Below are 25622 nucleotides of genomic sequence, written 5' to 3'. Positions count from 1 at the left end.
GACGAGGTCTTCCAGGGCCCAACACCTCAAAGGTGAGCTTAGTTAGGGGAGGAGAAACGACGTTTGAACTGAAGGCCCATCTGTGGAAAAGGGTTCCCATCAGATATATAAATTTTCAAAGAGAAGGCTGGATTCTCCCGGAAGTCTAATCGGAATGGAAATGCTCTCCGTTAGGCATAAGCTCGATAACCACACTATGTAAGCCTATAAATACACCCCGTTTTCTTTTTTTTCTCCCCTTTGGCGGTTAACGGTGAAAATGCATGAGAATGCCTCTGTGTAGAGGTTCTAAACCTGCAGTCCCGAGCGAGCAGGTGGGTCTGCGGGGAAGCTGTGTGTCTGATGCAGCCCAGGGAGTCACACTGTAACCGGTGCACCTCGTCCGGATGCAGTGTGGCAGCGTCAGACCTGACAGATAAGACGGCAGTCACAACGGCTGTGGGGTGACAAAACCCCAAACCTGCTCATCGACAAGTCACAATTCAACTACGTAACTCGACGCAACTTAGTGACAACTGTTTTCGGCATTTCAACTGCACGTGCAGGTGCATTACTTTCATTTTTTTATTTATTTTTTGGTCGCACCCACAGCACAAGCACGTTCCCGGGCCAGGGAGCGAACCCTTGCCACAGAAGTGGCTCCGAGCCACCGCAGTGACAATGCCAGATACTTAACTTACTGCCCCACAAGGGAACTTCAGGGGCACTACTTTTAGAATAATCTTGTATATATTTTTTCAGAACATTTTATCGTTCAAAAATTCAAATATGATGTGAACAAAGTATCCTGGTCAAATTTAAAACCAAAAACTGGAAGAAAGGTGATTAGAAAAAGCTTTAAAATGGCAAAAAAAAAAAAAAAAAAAATTCGTATATTACAATAAACTTAAAACTCTGATGGTCAAAATCTTGGGAAAAAACTTTCCCAAATTATCATTTAAAATGTTCATCCAGCCATTCTAGAGGACAGACTGGATCATCTTTCCATTCCTTTTACAGTAAAATACAAAATTACTGTCCCGTGAAGAGGCTCTCCATTAGCTAGGGTAGGCAACCAAAAATGAAAGGAAATTGTGCCAAGAAGAGAAATGAATTATGGGGGCTCTCGGGGTTTTGACTTATCTGTGGCTTTATAAGCTTTTTAAAAACGTCAAAGTGGTGACCTCTTTTTCATTCTAAACAAGTTTTCGCCTCGAGACTCAATGTTGTATGATGCTTCTTAAAGAAGGTGTTCCAGATGCTAAGTTTCGGGTCCCGCCCAAGCTGGCTCCTCCCGAGGGCCACTGATGCTCGGTCCCCCCACCCCCACACGGTGCACCTGTGCGAGACCCCTCCCGACCCTCGTCTCCTCCCTCCCCTCCCCTCCCACCTGCTCTCCTCCTCAGGCCCTCCTGCCTCTCAGACTTTCCAGAAGATCTGTGCAAACCTATCTCCCAATGGTTTGGGGACCTCTATTTCTAAAAAAACATTTCACAAAACGGATCATCTCCCACCAAGCCCTTCCCCCCCAACGAGGCGTTTGCATCTTCTTCAAGATTCTGCAAAGTATCTTTTAATTATCTTTATCTTATTATTAGAGGTAACCATCTAAATAAATTCAAAAACCCAGTGACAAAAACTAAACGGGACCACGGTCCGTGCTTCCATCTGACAGGACCTCATCCGAGATCAGACTGCTTTGCGTTTTTCTGCCCTCAGTGATGTGAAATGCACAAAACCCCAGGTCAGGGCTGTGGTTCGGGTTTGATCCCTGGCTCAAGAACTTCCACATGCCTTGGGTGCAGCCAATTAATCCGCTGATATCCCCCCCGCCCTGTTTTTTTTTTTTTTTTTTGCTTTTTTAGGGCCGAACCTGGAGCACATGGAAGTTCCCAGACTAGGGGTCGGATCAGAGCTGCAGCTGCTGGCCTACACCACACCTCATGGCAATGCCAGGTCCTTAAACCACTGCATGAGGGCAGGGATCAAAGCCGCGTCCTCAGGGATCCTAGTCAGGTTCATTACCACTGAGCCACAGCGGGAACTTGTGATGTCCCCTTTGTAAGAAGAACAGGCAGGGTCTTTCCTTTGCCCAACCTACCGCCTCTGTCTCCCCATCACCTATCTGTTGGCTTCCTTCGCGGTTAGAATAACTTGGATCCACTTTTATTATTACTGCCATGATTACTGAATTATGGGGGGGGGGGGTCTTTTCATTACATATCTTCTCTTTCAAGAATTATTTATGACATTTGGAGTTCCCGTCGTGGCGCAGTGGTTAATGAATCCGACTAGGAACCATGAGGTTGGGGGTTCGATCCCTGGCCTCGCTCAGTGGGTTAAGGATGCAGTGTTGCTGTGAGCTGTGGTGTAGGTCACAGACATGGCTCGGATCCTGAGTTGTTGTGGCTGGGGTGTAGACCAGCAGCTCTAGCTCTGATTAGACCCCTAGCCTGGGAACCTCCATATGCCGCGGGTGCGGCCCTAAAAAGACAAAAGACGAAAAAAAAATTATTTATGACATTTGAATTTTGACTTGTAACCAAATTTATAATTATTTAGACTTAAGTTGACATTTAAATGATTTCAATTCAAGGTTGGTTTTATTTTATGTCCCAGCTTTCCCCATCCTGAGTTATTTTAATTTCTCTCTTAGTGGACTGGAATGTATCTTTGAAAAAGTTTTTTTCAAGAAAGAAAAAAATCACAGATGAATATCAGGGAAGTTTTAGGTACAGGCAGCAGAAAAAGGTGCAAAGAGTCATTTTTTTTTTTCCTCTTTCACAGCTGCGCCCTCAGCATATCCAAGTTCTCAGGCTAGGGGTCAAACTGGAGCTACAGCTGCCAGCCTATGTATGCCACAGCCACAACAATGAGGGATCCGAGCCACATGTGCAGCCTACAACACAGTTCACAGCAACACCAGATCCTTAACCCACGGGGCGAGGGCAGGGATTGAACCTGCAGCCGCATGGATACCAGTCGGGTTCGTTAACACTGAGCCACAACGGGAACTCCTCAAATGGCCTTAAAGAAGGGGGAAACACTCTGGCTCTCCTACTTCTTAAGTGCAAAGGCAGGGTGCTGGCCTGGCATCTCAGTACCTTAGAACGTCTGTTTGCTGCCTTCGCAAATGAACACAATTAGCGTAATGAGTTAATTCTTGGTTACGGCCTTTCAGCCTCTGCCCTGCTACCTTCCGGCAACACCGCAGGGAAAGCCCACAATCATCGTTATTTCCTTCGTGTACGTTGTCTTTTTTTTTTCCCACCTCTTCCAACCCGCTGTCTGTAAGATATTTTATCTTTGAAATTTAAAAACTTCCCCAGCACGCAGTTGCTGTTTCCCCTCATTCCATCCAAGCCGAGTAAGCCCTTTTAACACACAGAGGCAGCTGTTGTTTTCTCGGCTCAAAGACACGTTTTCCCGTCGTACCTCTGATTCCTGCTTGTGTTATCCGTGTTTTGGTAGGAGCAACTAATTCAGGTCACAGCCCTACTTTAACTTGCTGCACCGGCAACAACGCTCTTCCTACAAATGCCTTCAGTGTCATTACCGTTTCCTGCCCTTCGCTCAGTCGTTCCGCTTTATCTGCCTGATCTCGTCTTTCAATCACTTATCTTCCGAGTCTTCCCTGAATTTTATTAACAGCAGCACAAAGCACACCCAGCCTGAAACGTACTTCTAGTTTTTATAATTTTTTTTTTCAAAATGACACTTTGCCTCAAAGAGCATACCTGCCTCCCTCACTGTGTTTTGGCAACATGTCACGTTTTCTTTTCATTTATCACCGAACAGCAATACTGTGACCCAGTGTGCCCCCCAAGCAACGGCTGGAGCTCCTTAGGCTTCTGGGTTTGGTGGGCTTTCTTCCCAGCTCTCCAAGTCTGTAAGCTGAAGGGCTGAGGCGCATGTAAGTTGCATCAGCCGTTCATGGGTGGTCCAGCTTCTCTGTGAATCCGTCCTGCTGGTTCTGTGATCTAGTTTCTGTACGTAATTCTCCATCTGGCCTGGCTTCTGCTCCAGATAGACGGGTGCTGCCCACCGCACCGGGGAGGACGGCTACGGGGGAGGGGGGTGGCGGAGGTAAGGATGCCACGTGTGGCCCCGGGCCTCCGAGTCCAGCTGCCGCGCAGGAGCAAACCCACCCCCGCTGCCTGCGGCCACTTGGCCAAACTGGGCCTCCGCACCCCCAAATCAGCAGAGCCAATGGCACGGTCTCCTACGCTCCTCCTAACCCCGCCCTGAGCTCTCAGGGACCAGTCACCAGGCAGCCCTTGGTGTTTCTTCTCCCGGACCCCAATTCTCATGGTCCCCAATGCTCACGATCGGGTTTTTCCCCCTCAGTCACTTCCATCAGCATCCGATGGATGATTCAAGGAAGAAGGGAGGCAGGAAGTGAGACCAACGCTAGCGCTCACGTCACAGCTTCCCTCAGGTCTTCGACCGTCTTTCCAGTGCTCTTCCATCTTCTGGATTCTCTTTCTTTGGGGGTCAGCTATGCCCGCTACAAAGATTCTGTACGAAAAATTCTCCTGCATCTGTCCGGAAGTTCTCGCCGTCCGCACCCACTTACAGGTCGGATGCAGCTTCGCGACGGCCCAGCGCCGAATGACGTCCTGCTCTGGCTAGACCTCCATCCCCCCATCCCCCCATCCCCCCATCCCTCCATCGAGGGCAGGAAGGTTCGTGGAGCTCCATCCCTGGCAGGCTTCACGTCAGGAGAAGAGTCAGGGCAGCAGCCTTTAGGCTGAAAAGCCCCCGTAAGACAGAAGAAGAAGAAAAAAAAAAAAACCCAGCTTCACTTGGGGTGCTGATACCTCCCCAGGGAGCCCCAATTTTCGTCACAGAGATTTCAGCCTCTGTAGCTAAAGGTCTGCCTGATGCTCAAATGCTACCAACTGCCCGCCTCAAACAGCAAGGGAGAGAGGAGAGGGGGGGCCTGCCGGGGGGCAGCAGAGCACACCCCGCGCACCAGGGAAGCATCCCCGGCCCGGTCTTTCTACGGCTCGCAGTTTCCTACCACTTGCTTTTTTTTTTTTTTTTTTTTTTTAACCATTTGCTGGAATTTCAGGATCCAAGTCCAGTCTCACGTGTCCACCACCAGCAAAGCCGCTCTGAGTCCCGGACGAGCAGACCCCCTGCTTCTGCTGACAGAGCTCAGCACTGCTCCCGGCAAAGTTCAGGCTCTTGAACCCATGCACTTTTAGAGAGGAAAAGATCCATGCCGAAAACATGGATTCAGTGTAGTCCTTCCTCAAACAAAAAGGCTGAAAATCAACTTTCTCCACGGGGGAAAAAAAACAACCACACGCAAACCTAAAAACCTTCAAGACAGGTTGCGAACCAGGGACCCGCCGGCTGACAGAGGGCGTGAACATCTCTCCAACCACCCGGCCCCAAACCAAAGCCGGCCTCCACCCCCGCACAGGGAAGGTTCAGGAACCGCACACGGAGTCACGGCAGGATGGGGATGAGGCTGGAAACGGATCACGCGACGACACGGACCGGCCTGCTGTGCGAAGGAACCCAGACGCTGATTCCCACGCACGCCGCACGTCGCGGCCGCCACGGGCAAAGCCACAGAGACCGCAGCTGCCGGGGACTGACAGGCAGAACCTGCTAAGGACGCCCGGTTCTTTCCGAGGCGGCAGAAACGCGCCAAAGTGAGGTGATGGACCCTTTTGTGACTCTCCCCACAGCACGGAAGCGTCCACTCTGAGAGGGAGTCTGCTGGGTCACGTGAAGGACGGCTCCTTCCACAGAAAGAAGAGTCACCTGCTCATCCCGCCGGGCTCAGGGGTCGCCTCCTCACATGAGCTCTAACAGCACCTCGGGGCCTCATGCTCTCCAGAGAGGCAAACAATCCTTTACAAAGCTACGAAGCTGCCACATGATTCTCTTTTTTTCCAGATTATTCTTTTCTTTTCTTTCTTTTTTTGTCTTTTTGCCATTTCTTGGGCCGCTCCCGTGGCATGTGGAGGTTCCCAGGCCAGGGGTCAAATCGGAGCTGTAGCCGCTGGCCTACACCAGAGCCACAGCAATGACAGATCCAACCCACGTCTGCGACCTACACCACAGCTCACAGCAACGCCGGATCCTTAACCCATTGAGCAAGGCCAGGGACCGAACCCGCAACCTCATGGTTCCCAGTCGGATTCGTTAACCACTGAGCCACGACGGGAACTCCTCCAGATTATTCTTAAGTTTAAAAAAAAAAAAAAAAAAACCCAAAGACTGTGAGTAAAATTGGGACAGGATAGAGAGAGAGGAGACTGGGAGGAAGTTTCTAGAAGGGTTACAAAAACATCCCTTTCAGGAGGAGGCAGAAAATAGCAACGTGTGAGAACCCAGGAGACTGAAGTGTCCTCATGCAAAATAGGTGAGGCTCCTTCTAAACACTGCTCCTCCTGGCACAGACTGAGCGGGCACCTGGGCAGCAGTGCGAAGCTCCCTTCAGTGTGTTAAGCAGCCCCCGGCTCTTCTATGCCCTACAGTGTCACAGGCTTGGTTTTTTAAGACTCTGAACCATACTTTTGTGCTGAATAGTAAATATGTTTACTGCTAAGGCCCTGAACCACGGAAATGTGTAAAGAGATCATCTGAAAATAGAATTTCCAGGAAACCTGTCCATAGAGACCGAATCCAAAAAGAACAAGTTGGACGACCCTGCAGAACGGCGAGGCTCCTTCGAAGGCAGCGCAGGGTCTCGAACGGCCCCCAGACAGGATGTCTGGCTGCAATTACAAGAAATCGGAGCCACCGGACCTCCTGAACACAAAAAAAGGAAAAACGCAAAGCTCAAGACACACGCAAATGTGAAAATACGAGTCTTAGGACAGCTCCATCTATCACCAACACCACAGACATGGTCCATCTTCAGCCACAGGGTGGCCACGTGTCCTTGGTCCTCGGAGGACAGAGCTGGTCAGAGATGCAGCGCTTCCAGAGGAACGACCTCGAGGCGGACACGCCACGGCCACGGCTGCTTTTACTGGACGGCTGCTTCTGTGCGTGCTGGCTCTCTGGTGGGTGCGTAAACGTGAGTTCTCCGGAACAGATCGGAGGCGAGAGAGCCGCCCCCCTGGCACAGACGCGGTCCCCTCGCCAGAGCGGGATCGGACCGTGGAGGAGTCCTGGCCCCGCTGCCCATGCGGCGGCTCTGGTCCTCTGTGTTCTCGCAGGTGCCCTGCTCTGCCTCCCGCGGAAAAGACCGCAGCGGCCTCAGCACGCTCTCGGGTTACGCGGCTGCAGACGCACGTGGCTCGAAGGGAGAAACCGAGCCGCCGCCCAGGACCAGGCCAGCTACCAACGAAACCAAGCCTCTGGGGAGGGTTCGCAGCCAGCATCTGGAAGGGAGACCCCCCCCCCCGATCCGGTCGCTGTTCTGGACACTTGCACAGAGCCCCGTTTTCTCCCCAGCCTGCCCTTTCCCTTCCCGAATTTTCAAACACTGAGTGTGCTGTGACCAGCGCCGGACACATTCACAACAACAAAGAGCTTCCAGCTGGATCCTGTATTAGTCTCGGCTGCAGCTCCAAGTTTAAAAATGTGTAAGGGCCAATAGCAAAGTGCTGAGGGAGGGAAGACGACACAGCCGCCTTCCTGAGAGGTAGAGGGTCTCTGCTTCCTCCAACGTCCTGGCAGCCAAAGCATCTCTTCCGTAGCATGGAAACAGAGGGTGTCTAAGTTCTCCCGTTCTAAAGTGCATCTCTTTGTAAAACCGCGGCCAAATATTACAATAAAATCTTTGCTATGTGGAGCCAGATAACTAATCACCTCCATACGGGGGTAGGTCTAACAAGCCACAGTGAGTACTTGTTCCAAGTTCGCCCACGCACATACTCCACTGACATCTGAGCCGTCTAGTAACTCCTTCTGGTTACTGATCTCATCCACATTTACCAAAGAACAAGAAAAATGACTGTGACCTTGACCATGAATGGAGTCGGTGATTTTAATGTATTTATTTGCAATAGCAAAAAAGACATTAAAAAACAAAACCAAAGCACACCTCTCTTCTCTTTAAACACGTAATCTAGACTATAGGATACAAATAATGATATTAAGGCAACCAGCCTGGACTCTTCGAAGAAGTCACTGTCACCAAAAAAAAATTTTTTTAAGACAGAGGAGACATGACTAAAGACCTGGTGTGACCCTTGATGAGAAGCTACACAGGTAAGAAAAATAACCATAAAGGACATGTTGAGAACAAGCTGGGGAGAGCAGAATCCGGACTGCCTGTGAGATGACGCCGTGGAATTACTGTTCGTTCTCTTCAGAATCGCAGGGGTCGGCGCCGAGGAGGGTCAGGTCCTCGGGAGATGAATGCGAGGCGTTATTTAGGGAACACGTGTTCCGCAACACGTAACTCACCTTCACGCACTTTAGCCAAAAAAAGATAAACTACAAAGTACGGCATATTAGAAATAACGTAAATGTGGCAAAATGCCAGCAAATAGGTTAAAGATAGGTGAGTATTCGCTGCACTATTTCAACTTTTCTTTTTTTTTTTTGTCTTTTTGCTATTTCTTGGGCCGCTCCCTCGGCATATGGAGGTTCCCAGGCTAGGGGTCGAATCGGAGCTGTAGCCACCCGCCTACACCAGAGCCACAGCAACGCGGGATCCGAGCCACGTCCGCAACCTACACCACAGCTCACGGCAACGCCGGATCCTTAACCCACTGAGCAAGGGCAGGGACCGAACCCGCAACCTCATGGTTCCTAGTCGGATTCGTCAACCACTGCGCCACGACGGGAACTCCTATTTCAACTTTTCTATAGATTCGAAATGTTCAAAATGCCACGTTGGAGGAGACAAGATGCAATAATCATACGGCCCATCATCGGCTGTTCCTGAACCCAAACCCCAAAGACCTGCCGGGTCACTCTGCTTAGCACGCGCCTGTGGGCAAAGGGCTGACTGCTGATGACGGACAGTCTGCAACGTCTCCTGACTGTGTGAGTGTTCGGGGGGCAGGTGGAGGGCATCGGAAGACCCAGGGCCAGGGATCGAACCCCAATCACAGCAGCAAACCCGGCCACCGCAGTGACAACGCCAGATCCTTAACCCACTGCACCACAGGGGAACTCCCTGTTTGGGATTGATAAACTCTTGGCTAAACAGCTTCACCTGGGTCCTTCCAATGTCCATTTTCCATATATGACTGAAGCGTAAGGAGACTGACACAGAGCCCCAAGGCTAGAGGTAGCAGAGCTGTATACACGTGCTTAAAAATATGTCAACAACAATGACCAGTTCCAGTGTTTAAACAAACCTAAGTGAACCGAAAGTAGACACTGGGATTCTCAGAACAAACCATTAACCTCACAGCTGTTTTCTGCCTTGAGCTGGCGACATTGTCTGAAACATCCTTCAATGGCTGACCTGGAAGAGCAAACAGGCAGAGATTCTGAAATCTTAATTCCCACAGATCACACGGGGGAGGGGGCCTCTCTGATCCCACAGGCCTGAGGCTCCCTGGGAAGGAGGAGCTGCACGGTTCTCTCCAGCGTGATTCACCCCAACAAAGCCCACCAGGAGGCAGGGGCCACGGCAGGCTGTCCACCACAGCACTGGACCAGCCTGGGGGGTCCCCGTTCCAGTAAACGGATGAACGGAAGAGTCTCTGGGAGAGGCGGGGGTGGGGCAGGACACACTTGGACATCAGGGAAAAAGAGCTTCAATAGAATATGTAGGAAACAGGAGTTCCCCTCGTGGTGCAGCGGAAATGAATCCAACTAGTGACCAGGAGGTTGTGGGTTTGATCCCTGGGCTCGCTCAGGGGGTTAAGGATCCCATATTGCCGTGAGCTGTGGTGTAGATCGAAGATGAGGCTCAGATCCCGAGTGGCTGTGGTTGTGGTGTAGACTGGCAGCTGAAGCTCTGATTTGACCCTTAGCCTAGGAACCTCCATATGCCACAGGTGCAGCCCTAAAAAGCAAAAAGGAAAAAAAAAAAGTAGAAGCAGTCTCATAGAGTGAAGAATAAAGAGTTTAACACTACAAAACTCCCCGTCTCTGGCACTGGGGAAGATGCCCAGGTTAGTTTTACCACCTGGCCTTGGCCTTTCCTCCCCAGCTAGTGGCAGCTGAACAGCCCTGACAGGCCGTCTGCAATTCTTTAATTAAGGAAATGGCCCTGCTGTCAAGTGTGTTCCCGAGACTCCCGGTCACCGATTGATCGCGAAAACCAAGATTAAACCGTTCAGGCTGAGCTCATGTGATTACAGAGCTTCTGCACGCTCTCTCCGAGGGGGGACAGCTGGGGCGGCTCCGGTGACCAGCCTGAACGGGGCATGGCCCGGGGGCAGGGCAGGCCTGCGCCGTCTCAGGCCCGGGGGCTGGAAGGACAAGGTTAGCAGAGGACTCTCTCAAGAGCGAAATTCTTTGCACCCGACCTCAACTTGCCACAGGGAAAGCAGAAAAGGGAGCTAGCGTTTCCGACGTCCAACCAGCCCGACGCTTCCTCAAGTCTTATCACCTCTGCGCGCAGGACAGCCTGCTCTCCGCCAGGACGGTGACAGCGGAGGGACGCGGGCAGAGAGAGACGCCCCTCCAGGCAGGGACAAAGGATGGAGGCCGCACCCAGGGCTGTACCCAGAGACTTAAAACCTAAAACCACACGGCAACGGACCGACAGCAGCAGAGCCCCGGGGAAGTAGCTCGGCTTATGTTCTTTCCAGATGAAAAAAATACTCAGGTCCTGCAGGTCCGGCCAAATTACCGGGCATCTGAGAGGCAGAGGCAGAGGCAGCACAGGGGCCGCCAGGCGAGCGGGGGCCACACGCGCTCTCCAGACGCCGCTCCCTGGTCTGAGCACCCGAAGGCCACTCCGGCCCGGAGCAAGGAGGGGAGCCTGCCTGGGACTTTGCTTTCTGCAAAGAGAAACATGGCAGGAGCCATCCGACTCATGGGGGACTGAACCACTATTTTCAACGAAAAGGCTAAGCTTTAGAAACAGGTCACTCTGGGGAAGCCACAGCTGACACTCGGTGATTCCTGGGGAAATGCAGCATCTCCCAAGGGCACTCTGCCTTGTTACGCAGGCAATGAGAGGCATCGTTTTACTCTCTAGACGGTTCTGGCTCTCAGAAGGGCCTCTCCTACTGAGTCAAAGTCTGCAATTGCTCGTCCTCCCACACTTGGGAAACACAGCCTCTGCGTGTGAACAGGCCTCACACTGGAGAGTCACCGAAATCCTCCCCGTTTCCCATACTCTAACACAAACAACAACGAATTCATCTGGCTGTCTCGATTCAAAAAAATTTTAATCTAATTACCGCAACTTGGAAAAGGCCATTCTTGATCATTTTATTTCCTCTCCGCGAAGAGCTAAAAGGAAGCCCTGTCTTCTCCAGAACACTGAATGGCCCATGCCTGCCACGTCTGATGACTGCATTTTAAAAGATATCTCTGTGTGAAAATAAACGGGGTCATAAGGATGTGCCAAAGGAAGCTGTTAATGGATTTATAAGCAGGTGGAAAGAGACTTCATTTTATTCCAAGTAGGAGAAAGCTGGCCAGACCTGGCTCACGTGTCCCTCCTTCTCCAGGAGGACAATGGGGTTACCTCGCTGCTTTAGAGCCCTCAGGAGCCTCTCCTAGTGGTGAGGAGGGCCCCTTCCCAATGGGCAGATACCTGAACAAATCAAGGTGCCTTCGCCAGGGAGAGGGGGCGGGGGAGCAAAGCGGCCTGCTTGCTGCGCAGACTGGAACTCAGCCCAACCAGGGCTACACGCTGCATGGCGGCGGGCAAGGCACCCCAGACACACTGGCCATCAGAGCTTCCCCTGCTGCCCCCAAAAGAGCTCCATCCCATGGAGGTTCCCAGACCAGGGGTCCAATTGGCGCTACAGCTGCCGGCCTACACCACAGCCACGGCAACACCAGGTCCAAGCCGCATCTGCGAGCCACCACAGCTCAGGGCAACATCAGATCCTTAACCCATTGAGCGAGGCCAGGGATCGAACCCACACCCTCATGGGTGCCCGTGGGGTTCGTTAACCACTGAGCCACAAGGGGAACTCCAGCTCCATCCCATCTGGTGGCTTAAAAATCAAGAGCTGTTGGTGCCTAGGAACTTGTACATGCTGTGGGTGTGGCCAGAAAAAATTAAAATCTAAATAAATAAACTTTAAAAAAAATCGACAGTTACTGAAAAGTTATATATTTGGGGGGGCCACGCCCAAGGCAGGTGAAAATTCCCGGGCTGGGTGGAACCCCACACCACAGCAGTGACAGACAATGCCAGATCCTAAAACCACTGGGCCGCCACAGAACGCCTACACTTTATAGAAATGGAAAAAAAATTCGTATTTTTAAAAGTCTATCAGGCCACCCTAGCACTAAACCAACCATAGAAACGGCTCAATGGTGACTGCTCGAAAGGACCTTCGTATGATCAAACTGTAGTCTTAAAGAACCTCCAGAATGTAAAATGATAAACGCAAGCCAGATGTTCACCAAAAAAAAAAAAAGAAAACAAGATTGTTTTTACTTCATAGCAACCAAATAGGTCAAGCCATTTCCTCCTGCAGAGAATCCTCAGGGACCACAAACTCCACTGGAAGAGCATGTGTCTCATACGCATCTGTCCACAGAAAAAGGAAATTCTGCCGTCCAAAATAAACGGAGAGTATTATATGTTCCCATGAAAGTGAAGGAGAAAACTGCCGTCAGGCTGTGTCGACGTGCTGCCAAACATCTGGATGAAAACAGAATTTAAAAGATCACTAACTACCTAGACACGAAGAAACCCTTTTCCATCATCATTAAAATGCTCGGTTTTACAGCCAACTGCCGGTTTTATTTATTAATTACAGGAATACATTGTTCAAAAGAAGAGCTCAGTGATTAAAAATAGCCCTGCTGCAAGTTAAGGACAGGAACTTACTGGCCCTTATTTGAACAGGGCTCCTGGTGACACTGAGTCAGCAAAGAGCAAATCTGCTCTATCAAAGTAAATTACAAAATATTCTTAGCCAACTCAATGGACTCAGGTGAGTGCTTTCTAATATTTAAACCACACTGGAAGACACCGACCCCAAGCAAGTGCTTGCGGAACGGTCTCCTGTTCTAACACACTCGAGAGTCTCAGGTCTATCCCATCGTGCCCACGGGGGAAGGACATGAGCTATAAAAACGTTTTTAAGCTTGATCAACTTCAAAAATCAGGATGGAGAGTCATGTGTTTTCTACTCTCAATTAAAGGTTTTACTATTTTCCCACAAATTCAAAATACTTAATACTTCTTTTTTTTTTTTTTTTTGGTCTTTTTAGAGCCACACCCACCGCATATGGAGGTTCCCAGGCCAGGGGTCGAATCGGAGCTGTAGCCGCCGGCCTACACCCCAGCCACAGCAACTCAGGATCCGAGCCATGTCTGTGACCCACACCACAGCTCACAGCAACACCGGATCCTTAACCCACTGAGCAAGGCCAGGGACCAAACCCTCAACCTCATGGTTCCTAGTCGGACTCGTTAACCACTGTGCCACGACGGGAACTCCTCAATATACTGAATACATTTTAAGCAGCTTGCAGGATACTTTGGTAAGACCTATTTTTTCCTTTCATGGCACAAGTTTCAATGATCCTGCCTTACAAATGGGTAAACCAGCTTCCTAAAGGATGTGCCAGTAACTTTTTAAAAATACTTTCTCGCTCCCACAGTGACTTAGAGTGTGAAAGTGCAAACGGCGTTGCTCTGCTCATCGGATGACCTGTCGTAGGTCCGCTATCACAACGGTTCACCTGAGAAACTCCGAGATGCAAAACATCCCGCCCCCCGGCTTGCCCTCCACTCTCACACAGCAAAGCCCCGGCAAGGCCATGGCCCACGCGTCTCCTTCAGCAAGGAAAAATCCCTCCCGGTCACCCCTTAGCCCGCTCCAGTAAGACTGCACCCCACGTTCCACCCAAACTCTTTTTTTAAGGTCACCCAACCCAGCAGACGCCTGTCACCCTCGGCCTCAGCACGGCCGGCCCTGCCCTCTCCTTAAAGCCCTCCTCCTCCAGCAATTCCACACGACCCGCCAGGCTCCCCAGCTCGGGGTGGACCGGGGAGTCCTCAGGCCTGGCACTTTTCTCCCCTCTCTCAACTCTCTCCCCTAGGGTGTCTCACCCACCCATCCCACAACATCACTTTAAACTTTCCCCAGGAGTTCCCGTCGTGGCGCAGAAACGAACCCGACGAGGAACCATGAGGATGCAGGTTTCGATCCCCTCGCCTTGCTCAGTGGGCTGAGGATCCGGTGTTGCCATGAGCTGTGGTGTAGGCTGCAGATGTGGCTCGGATCCTGCGTGGCTGTGGCTGTGGCGTAGGCCGGTGGCTACAGCTGCAATTCGACCCCTAGCCTGGGAACCTCCACATGCCGTGGGTACAGCCCTCAAAAGACAAAAAAAATTTAAATAAACCTTCCCCGTGTTTATCTCCTAACCAGTCCAGTCTTCCAAGGAGCAGATCACAAAGCTAAACATCTTCCCCCCGTCGCTACCAAGACATCTCACAAACAAGGCCAGCTGTAAACACCAAAACCGAGCTCCGGAGATTCGGTGTCCAGTCAAAGCTGACCAGCTTGCTGCAGGCCAACCCTTCTGCCAAGAACAACTACAAAAGCAGAGCAAACTCTAAGACAACAAGCGTCTGAAGGTGTCGAGAGCAGGGAGGACTCAGGAGACCAGGACCCCAGCGAGAAGGTGCGGAGAGGGGAGCCCAGCTGTCTGAGCCACTCGCCTCTCCGCAGCAGGACGTGGGAGACCAAGGAGCGAAGCAGAGTCAAGCAGCTGAGAATCTGAGGTCGTCAGAATCGCAGGCAGGGTCAGGGAACTGGGGGGACAAGACTAAGAGCTCGGGGGCTGCCAACACCTGGTAAAGACACTGAAGACCAATACTCTAGGAGAAAGGAGAAGCAGGAGAGCAGCCTCATGATTTTAAAGTGCTGTTTCCTGACCCTAAGGGCCTGCCAGAAGCCTCTCGTAAGGCAGGAAAAGAACCAGAGTCTCTACAATTCTTCATACATGGAGTCTAGAATTTAATTAAAGCTTCACGGGTAACCTAGAATCAATACCGAATGACAGAAACTGAGGGTAAAACAGACAACAGAATATATTCACAAGATGTCCAGCATGGAAGTTATCAGACACAAACTTAACTGTGATCAATATAATAACAAAATTCGGTGACAAGGTAAAAAAAATGTATCAGAAAACCGGGATCTAAAGAAAGAACCAAGAAAACTGAAAAGGCAATAACTGAAATTAAGAACCCAACAGATAAGTTTAAAAGCAGATGAGATAGGCATTCCCGCTGTGGTACAACAGGCCTCAGGAGCATCTTGGGAGCGCTGGGACTCAGGTTCAATCCCCAGCCCGGCACAGCGGGTGAGGGTCCAGCATTGCAGCAGCCGTGGCTTAGGTCTCGAATGTGGCTTAGATCTGATTCCTAGCATGAGAACTACACACGCCAGGGGGCAGGGAAGGGATGATGGATATTAGACAGAGACGAAGAAGGGACTAAGGCACTGGAATACAGGTCAGGAGAAAATACACAGAGTGAAGCATGGAAAGGTGAAAGGGATGAAGAATAGAAAAAAGTCTAAGAGACACAGGACATGATAAAAGGTAATCAGTGTCCCTGAGAAGACGACACAGGAAACGCAGCCAAAGTAATAAATGCAGAATGACGAAGATGTCTCCGTATCTAATTCAAGATTAAGACCTTGTCACAGCACCACCAAAAAAAGAGCAACCAATCCCATTAACAATACATTCAGCATATAACACAGCTAAAAAACGAAAAGCAAAGAAAAAATCTTAAAAGCAGCCCAATGGGAGGGGAAACACAGTATCTTCAAAAGAACAACAAAAGCACAGCTGATTTCTCAGCCAAGCAATGGAAGCCAGAAGGCAATGATAAGGTGTTTCAACACACCGCAAGGAATTAACCAGACAGCCTACACTTGTATACCTGGTGAAAATGTCCTTCAGAAGGAGGGCAGAATGATGACGTCTTTGACAAAAAACAAATGAATCCTTCCCCCTCTCCTGAAACAGCAGTACCACCCTCCAGAGTCACAGGAGCCAGAAACCTAGGAGTCACTTTGGATCCCTGCAGCTCCTTCACCTTTCACCTCCGAGCTGTCAGTACATCCATTTGATTCTCTAAAATATGCCTAGTAAAGCAAGGCAAATTCAAACAATACACCATTTCTCTGAGCGCTAAGACCAGACCTAGGGAGAAAGCAGTCTGCCGGCCTCTGGGGAAGCAGCAAGCCCACCTGTCACCACACCTGCCATTCTGGAGAGACACCTGAGGAAGGGAGACAGGCCCGAGGAGCTCACCTCTGCACTGGCTCGAACAAGGTACAACCGACATGAAAAGTCCAAGCAGGACCAGGGAAATAAAGTCTTAGGTGGGTGAGAAGAAAGAAACAGGGTCTACGTGTAACAACGGGCGCATAGCCTCAAACAAGCTGCACGGTGCGACACAGTACGATGCCACTTTTATTATTCTTCAGACAAACCAGGAAGAGATCCATCTATTGCTGTGGGACACACACACACACACACACACGTTAAAGTATGAAAACTACACCGGAGGGCCCACGTTGAGGTCATGACGGCCGCCTTTCGGGAAAAGCAAAAGGGAGGAAGGGCAGAGGACCAGGAACAGCCGGACAGAAGCGACTGCCGCTGCCCTCGGCGGCGTCCAGGCACAAGCCCTGACTGAAGGCTCCGCCACACCATGATCCGGCTCCTGGACGGGCCAGCACGGCCAAGCGCGGTCCTGCTCTCCGACGGCGGCGGTCCCGAGAGAGGAGACTGAGCAGCTCTACAGCGGGTGAGGACAGCAAGGCTGGGCTGGGGACCAGCACCCCCGGGCTGGTGGAGGAAGAGTCTGCGGTGAGGGGACACACCAACCTGGGGGAGGAAGCCAACGCCACACGCCGATAGGAAGGGGAGGCACTGGGGGAAGAGCAAGTCGGAGGCCCCGAGGCTGGGGAGCGCTTGGCCGGACCTGGACCTGCAAGGAGGCCGCCGTGGTGACCACGATGACACGGCATGTCCGAAACAGCAAGGGGTGAGGGCAGGGCAGCGTCCAGGCGAGAAGGGTTTTACGTTCTTAATCAAGAAGAAGAGTCTTGCGAGGCCGGGAGGGGCCCACGCGGCTGGAAAAGCGGCAGCCCCCGCCCCACGGCCCAGACGCAGGCAGGGGACCCCGAGGGAGCCCAGGACGGTGCGGACTGCGAGGGAGGAGCGGCACGACCTGTGATCTCAAGGGCTGCTCCAGCTGCAGTGTAGACACAAGGCTGGTGGTGGGGAGGATGTCAGCTGGCTAAGGCGAGAGCGGAGGAAGTAGGCACCAAAATCCCGGCCTGCCCGACAGCCGGAAGGACACTGATGCCACCGCAGGCCAGGACCCGGGCATGCACCTGAAACGCGGCAATCCTTTCCCTTTTTAATACCAAAACCCCGTGACGGAACATTCACAGGTCGGCTGGGACGCGTGAGTAGAGGAATGCAAGGGTTTGTTCACGGCTTCCTGCACTTCTCCACGTGGTTTTCTATACATCCGTCCTACGCCTTCCCTTCACATTTGTCCTAGTCTCTTCGCTTCTGCCACCCAGGCCACTGGACCCCCTGTAACTCCCACCTGACCCCCCCCCACTGGTCCCCGCGTCTTCTCTGCTCTCCACTCAGAGCCAAGCACCCTCCTCCTCAAAAGCAGGGTGGCCTATGGCTAAGAACATGGCCCCTGAGGCCAGAACTCCTGGTTCAAAGCTCGGCTCCCCCACTTCCTAGCTGTGGAATTTGAACCACGTGACTAGGCTCCCCTGCGCCTCCACCCTCTGCTTCCCCCGGAACCGGCGCTACTGTTCTGCACCCAACAGGGTTACGGCACAGAGCAAACAGGTTACCATCGGTGAGGCAGGGAGGCCAAAACCGGACTCAGAGAGCACTGTGTAAACAGGAGCTACAATTATTTCAGCATAAATCACACGGCATTCCCCGGGTTAAAACCCTTCACTGGCTTCACGCACGCACGGAGAAGAAAACGCGAATTCCTTACCTACGCACACTGCCCCGTGGGGCCCAGTTCACTGCCGGCTCGGACCACACAAGGCTGCTCTCGCCCCAGGAGGCGCTCGGCTTCCACCGGCCCCCTGCGGTCTCCTGCCGGGTCCTCAACCCCTTAGGTCACACCTCAGAGTTTTTCCTCCAAGAGGCTTCCCCCTGGCTACCTGCTCAGTGTACCCTCTTCCCGCCTGAAGCCCCCCACCCCCGGTGCATTTCCTTTTACGCATCAGCATCATCGGCAATTATACATCTGTTTACATTTCCATCTCCCATCTAAACAAAAGCTCCAGGAATGCAGGAACTTCATCCGCTCCACTCACCACATTCACCCTCGCACCAAGCACAGGACCTGGCTTTTGGCAGGAACTCTATCAATATTTGCTGAATAAATAAATGTTCTGGCAAAGAAGATGCTCTAAGCATTCCCTACGAGCACCGACCAGGCCACTCTTCAAGCATTCAGAGGAAAGCAGTTAGTTTCCTGCGCAAAGACTGAAAAGGCATTTCATCGCCTTGTACACGTTACAATTGATTTTTTTCATATATAAAAACTCTCCAAAAAGCGAATCACTGTTGCAGTATCTGAAACCGACATAACATTGTCAATCAACTAGACTTCAACTCTAAACATGCTATCAAAAAGGGTGTTTTCTTATCAGCATAGCATTTTCCCGTGAAACTGGCTTCCAGTCTGGGGACAGACACACTTTCGAGCATTTCAAAATAAACAGGCACATAAGGAAGTTTTCCTTGGCACCTCCATTTCCCATTTGCTCGGTGCCATCACCCTCCCGAACAGGTAACCATTGTTCTTAGTTCCATGCTCAGCCTGGCCGAGAATTTTCAAGCACAGAAAGCAGTTTTTCCTTTTTAGCAGAAATGGTAATAAACAATGCACATTTCCCTATCCTCGGATTCTGTAACTTAGTAAAGCATTTTGGAAATCCCTGCCAATCCATTTGTCAGGAGCCTTCTCATTCCTTTCCACAATCTCCCGGCCTCAATCACCGTGTGGGTATATACCGCAAGGAACACTCGGGAGAGTCTCCAGCTTTCAGGACACACAGTGCAATGAACACCCCCACAGGTGTACAAATATACCTGCAGGTTAAATTCCTAGAACTGGTATTGCTAGGTCAAAGGGTGTTCACACTTGTAACTTTACACACTGCTGCCCAATGCACCTGTATCTACTGGGGTCCACCCCAAGGAACACAAGTCCCTCCAAGGAGCTGGAACAGAGGGAATGTAAAACAAAGAACTGGCTGCACATAGGACGGGAAAGCTGAGACGTCATCAAGGAAAAGAACAGTAAGACAAGGCAGAGAGCAGCACCAGGAACAACCCACCACCTCTGGGGCCAAAGGGGGAGAGAGCCCCCAAAGCTCCGGGGCTCGGCCAGCGGGCAGGAGCTGGAGCCAGGAGACCAACTGCCAGACACGGCTGCAGAAGGAGAGACCAGAACCCGGCGTCTCCTCTCCTCCTGCCTCCAACCTCCCACCAGTGGCTCCCACTGGCCAAAACCTAGCCCCGAGCCCGCGGCCGGACCGCCGTCGGCCAGTGTGAGTTCCTGGGCAGGGGAAGGGCAAGCAATGGATCTGAGCCAACAGAACGCAGCCTGGTGCTGCCTCCTTAAGTGCGGTAACTAATTTACACCCCTATGGCCAACAGGTGTCCTAACGTGGGGGTCATGGCTTGCCTGCCAGGTGAAATGTGGGATCTCAACCTCGTCTGCTCCGACACTCATTCTACTGAGCGAGATGGAGCCCCTTCTCGTGGGAAGCACAGAGCTCACACAGCCTGGAGGTCAGGACTGGGGAGGGGCCAACCAGTCAAGTGAGTCTCCTCAACGGCCACAGATGGTGGCCTCAGGAATCCCATCAGACAGAGCCCCTCACTGAGCATGAAGAGGGCGGCCAGGAGCCAAACTGGCCAGTTACCTTCCGAGCAGAGACCTAAATCAACAGCTATTCTAGAAAAACGGGGACGGCCACAAGCCGCCCCCCCCCCCAGGAATTAAAAATACCTTCACTCCACATTATAAATAACCACGTGGGCGTGTGATCCCAGCACCGCCCCGGGTTCCTCCTTAGAACCACCTTCCATCATTCCCATCCCCAGCCTCTCTCCTCATCTTGCATTTAAAGAACCAATACCAGCACCCTGGACAAAAACTTCAATGATCCAAACAGCAAGCAGGAGTCTTTTTTAAAGTTTTCGAAACCGACCGACGCAGAAGCAAAAAAAAAAAAAAAAAAATCTTTTCAATGTTTCTGGCCCTGGCGTGGCTACTGTTTGCATAAATTATTTACTCTATGCTGTAAACAAGCTGAACCTGACTTCCCCACGTCCGGGCCAAAGTTCTGTACTATACTCTGAAAATACTCGAAAAAGGTGACATCTGCCAAATGACTGGCAACTGAAGCGATTCTCTTTCGAAAGGCTGACCTTTATTTTGAACAACAGGAATTTTAAAGCGTTTTTTAAGAAATCTAAATGGTAGTGAAAATGAATCAGCTGCAAAGAGGATTGGTCACTTCAAAACCTCCATCAAGAGCTAAATAGGAGTTCCCGTGGTGGCGCAGTGGTTAGCGAATCCGACTAGGAACCATGAGGTTGCGGGTTCGGTCCCTGCCCTTGCTCAGTGGGTTGACGATCCGGCGTTGCCGTGAGCTGTGGTGTGGGTCGCAGACGCAGCTCGGATCCTGCATTGCTGTGGCTCTGGCGTAGGCTGGCAGCTATAGCTCCAATTCAACCCCTAGCCTGGGAACCTCCATATGCCACGGGAGCGGCCCAAGAAATGGCAAAAAGACAAAAAAAAAAAAGGAGCTAAATAGAAGCACATCAAATTTCTATCATAATCACTATAGAAGGACTCTTACTTCAAAACTCTACACTTTGCACTTATTCAAAAACATACTCACTCTAAGAATGCCAAACACGTGTAAGGGTCTTTCATCAGGCAAGGAAGAAAGGTTACCATATTAATAAAAATCAATAAACCATATGAATAAAGCATATTAATGAAGCATATTAATAAAGCATATTAATAAAGGTTAATGCTGCAGGGGCATTTTAGTAGACAATCAACAAATATCTGTTCACTGCTGACCGGCCCAGTGAAGTGAATTAAATGATACACACATGAAAAACAATCACACCCCTTTTCCCACTGCAGGGTAAAATTTTTAATAAGTCTTTTTTTTTTTTTTTCCAAATTTGAAATAGACATCATTCCAGAAACTTGGAAAGTATAGAAAGTGAAAAAAATTGAACATCCCTAGTAGGAGCAGCTTTATATTCTTTAGATCCCAATGTATAAATCTGCTTCGTTTTAAGGGCTGTAAGTATTTCATCCAATAAAGGACCCATAATTTACCTCACCAGTCTCCGGTTAGGCACTGCGGATTCCAATTTTCTACTAATTTAAATAGCAAATGCCCATCTCCTGTGCATGAGATTTTTTTTCCTTTTGAAATCTCAAGACTGTATTCCCAGAAGAGCTATTAACAGCCCAAAGAAAGTCTTCAGACGTTTGCGCCTTAATACTATCCTTTGCTACTGCACTCAAGACCTAACAGTGGCTGGCTTTTTTTCCGGCCGTCCTTCTACCTGCTCTTACCTTTAAGTTTTCTACATTTCTCAACTCACTGAGTCCAAAACGCCTTGCCAGTGAATCGCAGAGCCAACCGGCTCCCTCGACTCCCGTGTCAAACGTTTAAGTACTACAGCTGGTTGGTCTTCGTCTTCTAAAAAGGAGCCACTTCCCTGCCGATGCCCGGGGCCCTGCCCCAACGGTGACAGGCAGGAAGCACCGCAGTCACGGAGAATCCATCCCTTACAGACTCCAGACAGCAGCCTGGCTCGAGGAGGGTGTGTGCACGTGGGCTCCTTCTTGCCACGGAACTTTCCATCATAAACAACACACCCTCGCCGTGCCACAGGGCTACCCCTAGCTTCAACCGCGAGAACTGAACTGCACAAATGCCAGGACCTGGGCCGACGTGCCACCCTCACAGCGCACGCACTGCTTCTTGGGTACCCACATCCTCCCCCAGAGCAGCCCTTCAATTCTAGAAGGCACCTTGATTAACCACTTCATCCTGAAGCATTCAATACGGCTGATTCTTAAAGGCAGCTGCTCCAGCAGCCTGTAATTAAGATTTCTCCCCCCTCCCCAACACTCCCTTATTACAAGGAGTTCTGATGAGTCCGTCTGTCAGCATAAAGGAGATATTTAGCAAAAGCAGGGAAATCCTTAACTTAGGGCGGTCCTGGAAAACAGGGGCATTAACCCTTCGCTTCCCAAGCCAACGACCCACTCCATCCACGGCACCGTAGGGACACGTTATTCGGTCTTGAAGGCGTAATTCGCAGCATGACACAACAGTAATTTGTACTTCACTCAATAATGGACAACAAACGCCAATCTTCCAGCAAGAGGTAACTGAGCGTCCGACAGACAGCCTGGTTTTCTGCTCTCACCTCTGAGCTCCTGCAGTGCCCGACTCCGACCCTCAGCTCCTCTTTTTTTTTTTTTTTTTTTTGGCTCACTGCATAACGTTTAATTCATTAAATGCGGGAGCTCTAGCTGCCCCCTCCCCACGGAAACGATCCCACTGACCACTTCTGCCCTAAAGCCAAAAAACGGTCACGATTTTCAACCCTCTCCCCCGCCCCAGCCGCCCTTCTTGGACCCGGAGGAACCCCAATTCACAACTTTCCACTCCCGGTTTCCCGTGGATTCTCCCCTTGCCACCACCGGAGACAAGACACCGAGACGGTCATCACGGGCGGTTGGACTCCGGAGGGCGTGGACGCCCTTGGCGACAAGAGGCGGGGAAGGTCGCCCCCAAGGTCCCCCGCCCGGGAAGAGAGACCCCCGAGCCCCGACTCAAGCCTCCGGGCGACCCCAGCCGGAGGGCAGACCCGGGCTCCCCCCGGACCCCCACTCGGGCTCGGCGACGACCCCGTCGGCCCCCGCCTCGGGGCCCCCGGACCCCCGCCTCGGGCCCCGGGGCCCGGGGCGCCGCGGGCCTCGGTGGTCACCAGCCTGCACCGGCGCTGCAGGACCCGGTCTCCCCAGGAGGACTAGACCCCGACCCCGGACCCGCCCTCCCCATTCCCGTCCGGCGTGTCCGCGACCCCCGCCCCAGGCCGCCAGCCGGGCCGACCACACCTCCGACACTCACCGCCGCCGCCCTCGCCGCCGCCGCCGTCTTCGTCCATCTTGAGGCCGCTCCCGCTGCCGGCGAGCCCGGGGCCGGCGGGCGAGGGGCCGCGGGTGCGGAGCGCGCGGACAGCCGGGAGGCTCCAGCAGCGCGCGGGCCGGGTCGCGGCCCGGGCCTCCTCCCGCCGGGCGGGGCGCTCGCCGCTCAGCGCCGCCGTCACGTGGGCCACAGGCCCCGCCCCTCCCCGGTGGGCGGGGCCCGGGGCCGCGCGGCCCCGCCCGCGGGAACCCGCCCAGACCCCACGGGAACGCGCGCGGCCCCGCCCGGAACCCCGCGCGGCTGAGACGCGACCCTCGTGGGCGACCTGCGTGTGAACCGCCCGGCCCCGCCCCACCCCCGCCTTCGAGCAGTCTCGGGACTGACGTGGGGTCCGGGGCACCGGAATGCCCACTCTGCAAAACCCAGCGGCGACGGGGGAGAGGGTCCTCGCACGGGCAATCAGGAGAAAAGATCGAGAAACGGATTTCGAAGTCAAGCCTTCCCCCTTCGGCTGGAGAAATTTCAGAGTAATTCCAGCCTTTCCGCTTTCTGATATATAATGGAGGCTCTCCTTCCTGGCGATGAGTGTACTTTAAAATTAACACAGTGTAAAGCTTATAAACAAACGTTATCTTGAGGTCGGACCCGAAGCCCACGCCGGCACACCTGGGACCCACCCTCAGCGGGCTACGTAGGGATTGGCCAGTCTGGCCTCAGATGCGCTGGCACTTTTCGCTCCAGTCTCCCTTGGAAAGCTGCCAGCTGCCCTGGATTTAGGATGCAGAAGGAGCTCTGAATTCAATTTCCCGTGGGCACAGCCAGGGTCCCAAGCACAGGCCTCCTGGGCAGATGGCCTCAGCTTGCCCCTGCTCCAGATCTTCTGTGGCTCTCCTTACCCACACCACAGCCTTTTTTTTTTTCTTTTTTCTTTTTTCTTTGTAGGGCCACACCCGCAGCATATGCAAGTTCCCAGGCTAGGGATCAAATCTGAGCTGCAGCTGCCGGCCTACACCACAGCCACAGCAACACCAGATCTGAGCAGCCTCAGCTCACAGCAATGCAGGATCCTTAACCTACTGAGGGAGGCCGGGGATCTAACCCTCATCCTCATGGCTGAGCGGCAATGGGAACTCCTCCAACCCACATCTTGCTTCCAGTAACTCCTCTTGAACCACTGAATGTGGCCCCTCCCAAGTTTTTCTGTTCAATTTGCTTGAACTAAATTCCATTAAAGGAAAAGAAACTTGTCATGGAGGAGATAATTCATAGCTAATATAATTTTCCAGCAACTGTTTTATATTTACAAATGGCCCATTGAGTTGAAGGAACTTTCTGCTGTTATTTATCAAAATGGACAGTTTTGGCTTTTTGGTTCAAGGTCGTTCGATGATGCCAAAGAGTTCGGTCACGCAATAATCTCAAGAATTAAGACACCCAGCATTCTGGTGCTTCTCAAGCCTCCTGGCACACTTCTGGGTACAGATAAGATGTTTGGCAGCTTACGTGACAAATAGCAGAGAAAGGGTCCAGGCATCAGAAGACGCAGGTTTGCGTCCCAGCCCACAGACTTGGCTTCCTGATCCTGTTCCTGTCGGCTGGGTTATCTTGGAGATAACATGGTAGATACTGAGAAAAATGACAGCATGCTTTGAACTTGATACCATGACATAGGGAGCTTTGAACTCAACGATCCTATCAATTGTAAATGCTTTTCAATGTCAACTCCTAATTCTTTAGGTTTCTTAGTGTGACCCAAAGGTGCTTCTTGCAAAGTCTGAGTCTGAAAATTGCTTCTCTGATCCCCACCTAAGCTCATTTCTATCGGAATCAAGCATTGCCCAGTTATTTGTAAGCAGGCTCTTGTATTATCCCCACAGCTTAGCCATGGCCTCAATTTTGACAGACTGCAAAAAGTGCTGGGAGAATAAAGGCTTACGGTGTGGGCCTTTATTTCTGCACTCAAATGGGGAAATTGGGAAACTTTAAAACCTTTGGTATGCAAAGGAATTAGTACTTAATTGAAAAAGTAGTTTTGGAAAAGAGCTGCTCGCCAGGATCTCTTAAATCCCACCAAAATAAGAGTTAACAAAACTGCTCACGTACAGTTTGCCCCGACACAGAAATATTACGCATCCTAGGAACCCACTAGGATAGACACTCACGAAAAGCCTAGCTTATGTGTGTGTTGCTCAGACAGAGAAAGCCTCATAAGTGAATCTATAAGGAAAACAATTCATGCAGCACACACCAAGGTAATCGGTATTAAACCCAAAACCTTACTGCCATCATTCCATCCGACGACACATATTTAGGCCCCTGCTGTGTTTCAGGCCCTGTCCCAGATGCTGG

General features: G+C 51.7%; 1 protein-coding gene across 1 annotated transcript; it reads right to left on the bottom strand.

Annotated features, from left to right (window-relative positions):
* Window positions 1-23154: 23154 nt before the first annotated feature.
* Window positions 23155-25108, bottom strand: LOC125126919 (alanine and glycine-rich protein-like). The gene is made up of 2 exons (XM_047779256.1): window positions 25080-25108; window positions 23155-23686 (listed from the first exon to the last, which is right to left on the bottom strand). The coding sequence occupies exons 1-2, from the start codon at window positions 25106-25108 to the stop codon at window positions 23155-23157; spliced, it is 561 nt and encodes a 186-aa protein (XP_047635212.1).
* Between the last annotated feature and the right edge of the window lie 514 nt (window positions 25109-25622).

This window comes from Phacochoerus africanus, chromosome 5 (assembly GCF_016906955.1).
Source record: "Phacochoerus africanus isolate WHEZ1 chromosome 5, ROS_Pafr_v1, whole genome shotgun sequence".
In the NCBI taxonomy this organism is placed as follows: Eukaryota; Metazoa; Chordata; class Mammalia; order Artiodactyla; family Suidae; genus Phacochoerus; species Phacochoerus africanus.
Note: the sequence above shows the minus strand (reverse complement) of the source record. Positions and strands in the feature narration are given on the sequence as shown.